A 12,184-nucleotide genomic window follows, 5' to 3' on the forward strand; every position below is an offset into this window, starting at 1 on the left:
AGATCTTCAAAGATATTTCGTTGAGTTTCTTTCCGTTGGGAAATTCACAAATTCTTCCTTGTATCCAACATTTTTGAAATAACACAATCATTAATGTATTTTGATATCGGATTTGTTCACAAGACCATTTCCAGAAACTTGTTTTGAGATACTCTCCCTGCAAAAATGGATCTTCAGTTACTTGAGAACTAACGCTGATATTTTTGTCCTTCATAGCACTGTTTTAGAACAAGATTAGAAGCGCTGATCTATAGTATTTTGTCTACATATTCTTTTAAATTTTGGATTGCAATTTGCATCTCTCCCGTGGCTACATGTTTCGCCGAAGTCCGAGTCGGTTGACGGTGTCAGACCTTAACTTGGAGGGGGTAATTTGAGACGGCGTTCCTAGGAGTTAGAAGGAAGCCTGAAACGCTAGCAAGTCACGGGGGTGGGATTAACGTCCAAAGCTCCGCACCGGTTCCCAACTGATTGGAAGAGACGAAGTGGGTGGAACCTTCCGACCGTGCCCCCCCGCCTCCGTTGCTGGGGACGCTCCGACCAAGGCAACCGCAATGGATCAGGAAGAGGGGTCGACCACCGTGGACAATATAGTCACTCAGTTCAACACCTATGAAGATTTCCTGGACTCGCAGATCACTACACTGGACTTGTACTACCTGGGGGTAAGGGCGGCAGCCTCGCAGGGTGGCCACAGCTTCGCGTTCCTAGGTCCCTCCCGAGCCCCCGCTTCGTGGGGTGTTCGCCCCCTGGCGGTGGACCGCGGGAACGGTAGGCCCCGCAGTTTCCCGACTGCTGTACGGCGGGGCCTGGGTCCGTACAGAATTCGGGCCCCTGGCGTCCGTGACCCGGCACAGAGCCGCGCACGCGCGCACGCGCGCACGCGCGCGCACGTACACTCGCAGCGTGGCCTGGAATGTCTGTACGGCGGCCTCCGTCGCCCCCCTCCTGGCCCGTGCCCCTTGCAAAGTCCTGCTCCTTTGAGGAACGGGGCTGGATTCCGAGGCTCGCTGAGACCCTTCCGGGGGCTGCACTTCAGGTTTGACACTGTTTCTCTCTCCTTTGCCAGTTTGTACTAAAGAACAGAAGACAGTATCCTTCCAGGTGTATCTAGTATATACTGGGCATTTGGTTCCATGAACTTCCACCCCAAGCTAGTTGACTCAGAAAGCCCTTTAATTACGGGTACACGTTACAGCTCCCTGGCATTGCAGGCATGAGCTGATTCATTTTTATCGAGTTGATTGTTCACAACTATTGTTGATAGTTAAAAAAAATCCTGCAACACAGCAAAATAGGACGTAATTGGGATTGGCTACTGTCTTCCTCTCAGCAGCCATCCTCTGACCTGCTTCTTAAAGGTGTGGGGATGGGTGGGAAGCTGGTAGGGGGCGGGGGGCCGCGGAGGGAGGGAGTTCTTGTCCTCTTCGAGGAGAACCAAGTTGAGCGGGGAAAATAATAGACTGCGGGTCCTGAGAAGCAGGAGGTGGACGGTGGTCCCTAGAGCCCTGGCGTATTCCCAGACCAGGCAGACTAAATGGGTACTGACTTGGATTCTCCTGCCCTGGAGCCATGCCACAGAGCCGCCAATTGCTCCTCTCTATTTAGGCCAGAAAGAACAAGGGCCTCTGTTTGGGGTCACACCACACCTGAGTCTGAGAAGGATTTGTATCCTGCAGCCAATCCCCAAACTCCTTATCCGCAACGTGATTCAGCCGTTTAGGGGACTGAAATTTTTGGACTCCAATGATGGTGTTCAAAGTGAGGTTTTACTTCAGTGTGGATTCCAAGGTCTGAACAGTGCTTATCCTCCAAAACACATTCATGTTCTAGATAAGAACATAATTTTTTTTTTTTTTTTTTTTTTTTTGTGGTACTCGGGCCTCTCACTGCTGTGGCCTCTCCCGTTGCGGAGCAAAGGCTCTGGACGCGCAGGCTCAGCGGCCATGGCTCACGGGCCCAGCCGCTCTGCGGCACGTGGGATCCGTGGGATCTTCCCGGACCGGGGCACGAACCCGTGTCCCCTGCATCGGCAGGTGGATTTTCAACCACTGTGCCACCAGGGAAGCCCAAGAACATAATTTTAAGGAACTAGAATCATCTAATTTTAGTCCTATCTCTGCTAAGAACAAGTTGTGTGACCTTGGACAGATAATTTGATCTTTCTGGAATTAACTGTTAAAAAAAGCCAGGTGGTATTTCCAACATATCTTCTGATTTCAAAAACAAGCTTTTTATTATTTTATACAGATAACATGTTTAAAATCATGAAGGTTCCGTTTTATGCCTTGCATGGAAGTCACTGCAATGAAGGGGAAATAGTAGTGGTGCCAAACAATGTTTGCATCTAAGGTTTTGAATATCTAAATAAACAAAAATGAAATATAGACAATAAATATCCCAATAGGCTATAATCATCTTTGTAGCAATTGTGGAAAATTGCCAAGCTTAAGCTTGATATCCTTAAGAAGGGTTTCAGTTTTTTTAAAGGCAGAGGTTTTTTTTTTTTTCATGTGAATTAGAAACTAAAAGCATTAACGTTGATTAGGAGTGAGAAATTAATACTTTGCGTTTCATCAATCAGAATTTTAAAGGCTGCAAAATGGGAAATGGTGACTATGTTTAGGCGAAAGGTAAAGAAATTTACTTTTAAGTTTGGCATTGGTTAAGCCAGTTGCTGTCAGCCAGCTTCTTTCATTGGCCACCTTAGTGCTGGCATGATGGGCTCAGGGAGGAAGATGGAGGCTACACATGGGCCCAGTAGGGTGGGCTCCCACTTGCCAAGGCTGATGTAGCTACTGCTACCTCAGAATGTCCAACTTGGATGACAGGCATTCGACTGTCAGCAAGCAAGTCGAATGCCTCTGATATAGCACCATTTTTCAAGGGAACCAACTAGCCACTTGGTGGCAACTAAAAGCATTGGGCCCCTTCCACTTTGGAAGGGTCAGCAATTCAGTGTGATAGGACCAGCCACATTTGGTAGTAATGGGTTTGCCTCTTCTGGCTATAGTCATAACACTGCTCTGCTACCTAATGGAATATTTTTTTCTCTTGGTTTTATTGAGATCTCATTGACGTATAGCACTACCTAAGTTTAAGGTATAGAGCATAATGACTTAACTTACATATTTTGCAAAATGATTACCACAATAAGTTTAGTTAACATCTGTCATAGCATGTAGATGAAAGAGAAAAAAAGAAAAAAAAGAAAAAATGGTGTTTTCCTTGTGATGAGAACTTTTAGGATTTACTCTCTTGGCAACGTTCAGCTGTACCACCCAGCAGTGGTAGCCGTAGTCATCAGGTTGTGCATTACATCTCCAGTCCTAATTTATACCTGGAAGTTTGTACCTTTTGACCACGGGCATCCAATCCCTTCATCTGGTAACCACATATCTGATCTCTTTGAGTTTGTTTTTTTTTTGTGTTTGTTTTTAGATTCCACATATAAGTGAGATACAGTATTTGTCTTTGTTAGTCTGACTTATTTCACTTAGCATAATGTCCTCAAGGTCCATCCATGTCGTTGAGGATGGCAGAATTTCCTTCTTTTCATGGCTGAATAGTATTCAGTATGGCTGAATGGTACACCACTTTTCTTTATCCATTGATCTGTTGATGGACTCTTATGCTGTTGTTTCCATGTCTTGGCAGTTGTAAATAATGCTATAATGAACATGGGGGTGCAGATATCTCTTCAACATAGTGTTTCTGTTTGCTATGGATGTATTCCCAGAAGTGGAATTGCTGGCTTGTATGGTAGTTCTATTTGTAATTTTTTGAGAAACTTCATATTGTTTTCCATAGTGGCTGCAAGCATTTCCTTTTCTCCATATCCTCACTAGCATTTGTTATCTCTTGTCTTTTTGATGATAGCCATTCTAACAGGCTGTGGTAGTATCGCATTGTGATTTTGATTTTCACCCTACTGATTAGTGATGTTGAGCACCTTGTCATGTACCTGTTGGCCATTTGAATATCTTCTTGGGACAATATGTCTATTCAGGTTCTTTGTCCATTTTAAAATTAGATTGTTTATTTTTCTGCTATTGAGTTGTATGAGTTTTTCTTTTTTTTATATTTTGGATTTTAACTCCTTATTAGATATATGATTTCCATTCCATAGGTGGCCTTTTCATTTTGTTGATCATTTTGCTGTGCAGAGACTTCTTAGTTTGATGTAGTCCCACTTATTTACTTTTGATTTTGTTGCTTATGCTTTTGGCATCAAATCCAAAAAATCATTGCCTAGACCCTTCAATGAGCTTTTTTCCTGTTTTCTTCTATGAGTTTTACGGTTTCAGGTTTTACATTTAAGTCTTTAATCCATTTCAAGTTAATTTTTGTGACTCATGTAAGATTTGGGTCTAGTTTCATTATTTTACATGTGACTATCAAATTTTCCTAGCACCGCTTATAGAAAAGACTGTCTTTTCTCTGTTGAGTATTCTTGGTTCCCTTGTCAAATGTTAGTTGACCATATGTATAGGTTTATTTCTGGGCTCTCAATTATGTTCCATTGGTCTATGTGTCTGTTTTATGCCATTACCATACTATTTTGATTACTATAATTTCCTAATATAGCTTGAAATCAGGAATTGTGATGTCTCCCAGTTTGTTGTTCTTTTCCAAGATTACTTTGACTGTTTGGGGTCTTTTGTAGTTCCATATAAATTTTAGGATTTTTTTTCTACTTCTGTAAAAAAAAAAGTCATTAAAATCTTGATGGGATTGCATAGCGTCTATAGATGGGGTCTTATGGAATGACTATTTCATCTACAGGCACAGGGTCCCATTTACCACTGTGTCAGACTAGGCTACAACAGAGGAGCGGTGGGAGTAAGGACCTGAGCATGCGGTTCACTTTTAATAATATATTCAGAAACATTCAGAGCTGCCAGCAGATAGATCATTGGAATGGGTTGCTAAAAGCGTAAAGAAATGCCAATTTGGAGATGGTAGTTTCAGAGAATGGGTGCCATCCACCATGATACAGCATATACTTAGCATCCAAGATCTTTGCACTGAGCTTTGTTCCCTTTTTCTGGGAACTAAGAGGTTAAAGCACCTAACCCAAAGAATTTGGACTTTCTTTCCTCACTGGGGGCTCTTCGGGTTAATTGTCCTGGTACTAAATGGGGGAACATGCCATCAGGTGACCTGGTGAGAGTCAGTTGAATTAGACTTTATAACTCTTGCCTGGAATCTTCAGGCTCCTTGTCTAGGAATCAGGAGGCAAGAAGAGAGTCACCATCTCCGGCAAGCATATTTGAGCTTTACTGTCAGGAAAAGTTAGGACTTATAAAATCAGTCATGAAGGAATGTGTTTGGAATTCTTGTGACTCACTTGGATGCCTCTTGGTAATCTCTTTCTCACTTGTGGTGGTAAATGTACAGGGGCAGCAACCCAGACTTGAAAAGGGCATGGTGACCAGGGGTTCAGAGCCCTCAGGAATGAGGGTCTGGCTCACACCACTTGATATGCTACCAAGACCAGTAGAGGTGTTAGTTGAGGGTGAGGGGAATCTAGACTAGGTGGCAGAGGTAGGAGATGGTATTTGTGTGGTTCTGAGTCAAGCTGCAGCAACAGGGGCTGAAGTTTACCCCAGTATCTTTCTTCTTCTTGCATATGTCTGAGTAGTCTTCAAAAATATATATTTTTTTAATAAATTTTATTTATTTATTTATTTATGGCTGTCTTGGGTCTTCGTTGTTGCACACGGGCTTTCTCTAGTTGCAGAGGGCCAGGGCTTCTCATTGCCATGGCTTCTCCTGTTGCGGAGCGCGGGCTCCAGGGCACATGGGCTTCAGTATTATACTACATAAATATTTTCATTATATGTAAATATACATATTATTCTTCATTTATATCTTCTACACAAAAGGTAATATTTATATCTTTCTGTAACAAAAAAAGTCGACAGTAAATCTTGGAGGCCGTTTAATGTCACTCTATATAGATCTTCCTATTCTTTATAAGTTGCTACATTGAGTCCATTGTTTACTTAAGTTGGTCCTTTGGAAGTTCATTTTCTATTGCAATATCCCAAACAACAGTGAAATGAGCGTCTTTTGTACATCCTCTTTGTGTGCAGTTGTAAAAGTACAATTGATGGGTCATAATAAACATGGTCAAAGTGCCCTCCAGAGTAGTCATTTACTCTCCCACCAGCATGTATGAGACACCTTTTCTCTCAGACTGTCACCAGCACTTGATATTGTCAACCCTTTTATTTTTTGTCGAATCATATGTGAAAAAAAACTCGTTGTTTTAATTTCTCTGATTATTAGTGAGGTTGACCATCTTTTAAATTTTTCCTGGCCATTTGCATTTCTTTTGCAAATTGCCTATTGCTCTTCCTTGATTCCCCCCCACCGCCCCCCCAGCTTGTTTTTCAAACTTTCTTTCCTCTCTTCAGGCTCTTAGTGGATGATTTCATCTCTCCAAATCAACAAAAAGAGTCAATCAGGCTGGAACCCTCTTCAGTTTTCTACCATGAAACTTATAAAACCACCTTAATTTCTGCCCATCCTCTCTTCCTTCCCACCTGTGTTAATGGTGTCTACCATGCATGGTGCCTATCTGAATATACTGAATCTGGCATTTGAACACCCATTATCATTATAATGTTTTGGGAATTTTCCCAACTCTGAGTCCCACCTCACTAAGGTAGAGGCAGAATTTCATCTTCTCAGTTTTCCTTGATGCTAGTGTATGTATCTTTGTGTGACTTAGGCACTGCCAGTCATATACACCTACATGAGACTGCTGTATAGGCAAAGAGTGACATGAGGAATAAAGCACCATGTAGAACCCATTTTGTATTGAATGAGGTGGTTGAGGCTCTTGACTTTCAGTTGATGCAGTGGCAGAAGTTCGGGTGTGTAATGTCCTAGGTCAACATGGTGGGTTGCAGTATATGTTTTCAGTGGTGGCAGTGAGGGATATTTGCTGAAATAGTTTGTATGGCTTAGAGTAATGTTTCCGGCTGTGTAGGCTTCAAATTTCACTTTCCCAGGGGTCTTTTGAGCTATTGTATTTTTTTTTTTTTTTTTGCGGTACGCGGGCCTCTCACTGTTGTGGCCTCTCCCATTGCGGAGCACAGGCTCCGGACGCACAGGCTCAGCGGCCATGGCTCACGGGCCCAGCCGCTCCGCGGCATGTGGGATCTTCCTGGACCGGGGCACGAACCCGTGTCCCCTGAATCGGCAGGCGGACTCTCAACCACTGCGCCACCAGGGAAGCCCGAGCTATTGTATTTTAATAATTCCTTTTTATGCTTGGACTGGCTACAGTAAACAATGCTGTTTGCAACTAATAGGCTTGATTGATGATGGTCACTTGCATTCTCTACCCTTTCCCTTCATGTATTTAGGGAACTGCCTCTATTGATTAGCTCCTCTCACCTTTAATTCCAATAGTCCCTTCTGTGCTCAATGAGGTATCTCCCATTCTCCCCTCTATATCTATCTTTTCTTCCTTTTTTACAGTTATCCTTTTTGAATGAATTGTAAAATCCTTAATCTTCATTTCCTCCATCTTCTGTTTTTCAACCCACGGCTAGCTGGCTCCCATCTTCACATTCAATAGAAATTGTTCTTGCCATGGTGACAAGTGAGGGATGTGTCACTAAATCCAATGGACACTTTCTGGTTTAATCATTCAGTCTTCCACTGGAAGGATGGATTGGATTGTTTTACAGCTAGAGGCAAGAAGATTTTTTCTGAAGCTTTTTAGGTATATTTTAAAAAGAGTGCTTCCCTGGTGGCGCAGTGGTTGCGAGTCTGCCTGCTGATGCATGGGACACGGGTTCATGCCCCAGTCTGGGAAGATTCCACATGCCGCGGAGTGGCTGGGCCCGTGAGCCATGGCCACTGAGCCTGCGCGTCCGGAGCCTGTGCTCCGCAATGGGAGAGGCCACAGCAGTGAGAGGCCCGCGTACCACAAAAAAAAAAAAATGAAAAAGTTGTGGCTGAAGTAGACACTGTGGACCTGTAGAGCCCTAGATATAATCAAGCTTGCTTCCTTCCTTCCTTCCCCCCCCACCCTCCCCCCTTTCTCCCTCCTTCCTTTCCTTCCTACCCGTCATCTGTCTATCCATTTTCCTCATAAATATGAAATAGAATAAATCTATAATAGCACTAGGAGACATGAAAGGATGCTACTTTACAGGATCAGAAATTGTGCTTATTTCTGATAAGTTAGAGATTGACAAGATAGAGAAAACCATAGCCCACAATGAATAAACAAGAACAGTGTTGGGAAGGTAAAGCAGATTTAGAGAAAAGTCAGAGGTAACAATAATACAAAGAGCAAGAGAGAACCTATAATTGATTAAAGAAGTTAATTCTGCATTAGCTAAGCCAGAGGTGTATCCTATCCCCAGCATATACCTACAGTGTTTAACCCAAGGATAAATGAGAGAACGTCTCTCTAAAATAAGTGCCTAGCAAGGAGTCCTGGAGCAGGTAAAGGGGCTTGAGAGATAATCAAAACTAAGTGTGAAGTAGCTAGATAGTGCTAGAAGTCCAGAATAGATGTTGGAGAGGAGAATAAAATCTGGAGAGAGTTACACTTATTACCAAGGCCTTCTTATTTTGGTAATTAGGTTGGAGAAGGTGGGATTTATCCCAGACCGCCTTCCTTCTTCATGTCCGCATCCTCAAGTGGAGTCTGTAGATTGCTATACTCTGCTCTTTTACACATAACTTCCTCAGTTCATCTATGCAGAGGAGAAACCAGTTAGGGAATCAGATCTGTACAACTATAGAGGGAATCCATGCTAATGACTTTGCTAATTACCCAGTTCTCTATTCATAACTATGTATTCCCAGATGTTTGAGGGAACACAGGAGCATGAAAGAGAGGGCCTAAGATGAATAAGGAGAACAAGTAATGTCAGACAAAACAAAACACTCAAAACCCTGAGGCAACTTTAAATAAATTCCAATTTTCTACCTTACAGGCATTTAATATGTATAATATGAAGTCTGTAAGCAAAATAATAGACTGGTATGAAAAGGGAGCAATCAGAGAGCAAGAAAGAATTCTTAGAAATTAAAAACTTGATAACATTTTTAAAAGAGCTAACTAATGGAAGGACAATGTCACTTTTAAAGGACAATTTAATGATCTGGAAGTTAAAGTTGATGTAATTACCCAGAATGCAGTAAGAAAAAAATGAGGAAAATAAGAATTATATGAAGGAAAGTATGAACAAATAATTCCAGGAGGCTCAATATTTATCTAATAAACATTCCAGAAAGATTATACAGAAAATGAGGGGGATAAAATAATCAATGAAATGACAACAACAACAAAAATTCTCTGTGTTGGAGATAAGTGCAAGATTGTAAGTGACCATCTTACAATCAGTTGCTTAGTAGGATGAATGAAAAAGATCCACACCTTGGCAGATAGTGGTAGAGATACAGAACTCTGAGAATAAAATGATAGTTCAAAAATAATTCAAATACATGACATCAAAATTAAAAACTTTTGTGTATTGAAAGACACCATCAATAGAGTCAAAAGGCAACCCATAAAATGGGAGGAAATATTTGCAAATTATATATCTGATAGGGGTTAATATCCAGAATATGGAAAAAACTACAGTTGAACAACACAAAAGCAAATAATCCAATTAAAAATTGGGCAAAGAACTTAAAAAGATGTTTCTCCAAAGAATGTACACAAATGACCAATAAGCACATAAAAAGGTGTCAACATCATTAATCATTAGGGAAATGCAAGTCAAAACCACAATGGCATATCACTTCACACCCATTAGGATAGCTATTATCAAAAAAAGCCAGAAAATGACAAATGTCGGTGAGGATGTGGAGAGACTGGAACACTGTACACTGCTGGTGGGAATGTAAAAAGGTGCAGCCATTGTAGAAATAGTATGGCAGCTCCTCAAAAAATTAGGAAGAAAATTACTATATGATCTAGAAATTCCATTTCTGGATACTATGTAGCCAAAATAATTGAAAGCAGGAACTTGAACAGGTATTTGTGTACTCATGTTGATAGTAGGATTATTCACAATTGCCAAAGGTAGAAGCAACCCAAGTGTCTACTGATGGATGAATGCATAAACAGAATGTGGTATATATCTACAATGGAATATTATTAAGCCTTTAAAATGAAGGAAATTCTGAAACATGCTACAACATGGAAGTCTTGAGGACATTATTCTAAGCAAAATAAGTAGCCACAAAAAGACAAATACTGTGTAATTCCACTTATATGAGGTGCCTAGGGTAGTCAAATTCACGGAGACAGAAAGTAGAATGGTCATGGCCAGGGTCTTGGGGGAAGGGAAGATGGGGAGCTATTGCTTAACTGGCACATAGTTTCAGTTTTGTAAGATAAAAAGAGTTGTGGTGATGGATGGTAGTGATGATAACGTCACAATAACATGAATGTACTTAATACTACTGTACTGTACACTTAAAATGGTTAGTTCAATGTCATGTATATTTTACCACAATTTAAAAAATAATTCAGAGTGTCAACAAATAACCTGTAAATGGGAATCAGCTTGATCTTAGACTTTGCATTCCTAATAGTGATTCCTAGAAGAAAATGGAGTAATATCTTTAAACTTCTTAGGAAATTTTACTTTGAGCCTAGAATTCTGTCCCTGCCTATATTCTGTCCCTGTTTGGCCCCTGAGATTCTGTCTTACCTTGAGTTCTGTCCTACCCCAACGTGCTCTGTGCTGTGTGCCCCAAGAGGTTGATTTCTGTTGACTACTTCAACTGGACTCCCTTTACATTTGGCCAGTTGGGTTCAGCTAATAAGAGGCACCAGTAAGAAATTAGAAGCCAGGAGGCTGGACATTTTTTTTCAGACTCCTTCCATACTGTGCTGCAGGTTAGCAGTCGATATTTTCTTCCACCAAGCCAAAACTCAGGGTCTGATAACACTGTCCTACAGCCATCTCCCTGTGTCCTATTAGTTGCTCCCTCCCCTTACCTCATTTGCATAGGTTAATGGCTACTAATACAGTAGCTTACTGCTGTTGCTAGCTGCACGGTATTTCATTGTCCCACTTGGATTTCTCTTAACCTGGTGAATACCTTTGTAAATTAACTCAGCCATTCAGTTTCCTTCAGTTACTCCATTTAAATACATCATCTATTTCCTGCCTGGACTCTGACTAAATAAACTAATATTCAAATGGGAATGCAAAATGAAGACTCTTTTGGGGGAAAATCAAGGACTCATAAAACCACCAACAGATCTCTTCTGAATTCATAACTTGAGCAAACACTTCATATATTTTTACACAGATTTTCAAGTTATTACTATAAACTTGTATGTAGTTTTCTTTTATCTGTTGTTATGGCTCTTTTCTGATTTCTAAAATTGTTTGTGTATTCCTTCTTTTCCACCCTAAATCTTGCCAAATGTTATCTATTTTATTGGTCTTTTAAAAGAATAAAGTCTTGAGGGACTTCCCTGGTGGTCCAGTGGCTAAGATTTCACACTCCCAGTGCAGGGGACCCAGGTTTGATCCCTGGTCAAGGAACTAGATTGACATGCCACAACTAAAGATCCCGCGTGCCGCAACTAAAGATCCCATGTACTGCAATGAAGATCCTGTGTGCCGCAACTAAGGCCCAGTGCAGCCAAATAAATAAATAAGTAAATATTAAAAAAAAAAAAAGAGGAAGCTCTTGAAATCAACTATACTTCAATTTAAAAAAAAACAGAATAAGCTCTTGGCTTTCATTAGATAATTAAAGCCAACTGAATTTGTATATTTTAATTTCTATTTTATTAATTTTCATAATGAAATGAACAATTCATTCAGTTGTTTTTATTAATTCTTTCCTTCTATATCATTTTGGTGTATTTTGTTATTCTTTCTCTAGTTGAATGGTTAGCTGTTTATTTTCAAGCTTTCTTTTTTCTATTAAATGCACTGATGCAGTTTTTCTGTGTATTTTTTTTTTTTTTTTTTTTTTTTTTTTTTGTGGTATGCAGGCCTCCCTCTGTTACGCGCAGGCTCAGCGGCCATGGCTCACGGGCCCAGCCGCTCCGCGGCATGTGGGATCCTCCCAGACCGGGGCGCGAACCCGGTTCCCCTGCATCGGCAGGCGGACGTGCAACCACTGCGCCACCAGGGAAGCCCCCTGTGTATTTTATTAAGGTTTCATATACAATTTC

The 12,184-nt window shown here is 41.1% G+C and overlaps 1 protein-coding gene across 1 annotated transcript in view; it reads left to right on the plus strand.

The window, feature by feature from the left end:
• The first annotated feature begins 530 nt into the window (after positions 1–530).
• The window catches only part of CFAP299 (cilia and flagella associated protein 299), a 629,492-nt gene continuing 617,838 nt past the window's right edge, over positions 531–12,184 (plus strand). The window contains exon 1 of the mRNA XM_024115347.3: positions 531–665. Coding sequence (XP_023971115.1) covers positions 555–665 — 111 coding nt within the window. The 5' untranslated portion in view covers positions 531–554. The remainder of the gene's footprint in view (positions 666–12,184) is intronic.

The sequence above is a fragment of the Physeter macrocephalus genome, chromosome 7, assembly GCF_002837175.3.
Source record: "Physeter macrocephalus isolate SW-GA chromosome 7, ASM283717v5, whole genome shotgun sequence".
Taxonomy (NCBI): domain Eukaryota; kingdom Metazoa; phylum Chordata; class Mammalia; order Artiodactyla; family Physeteridae; genus Physeter; species Physeter macrocephalus.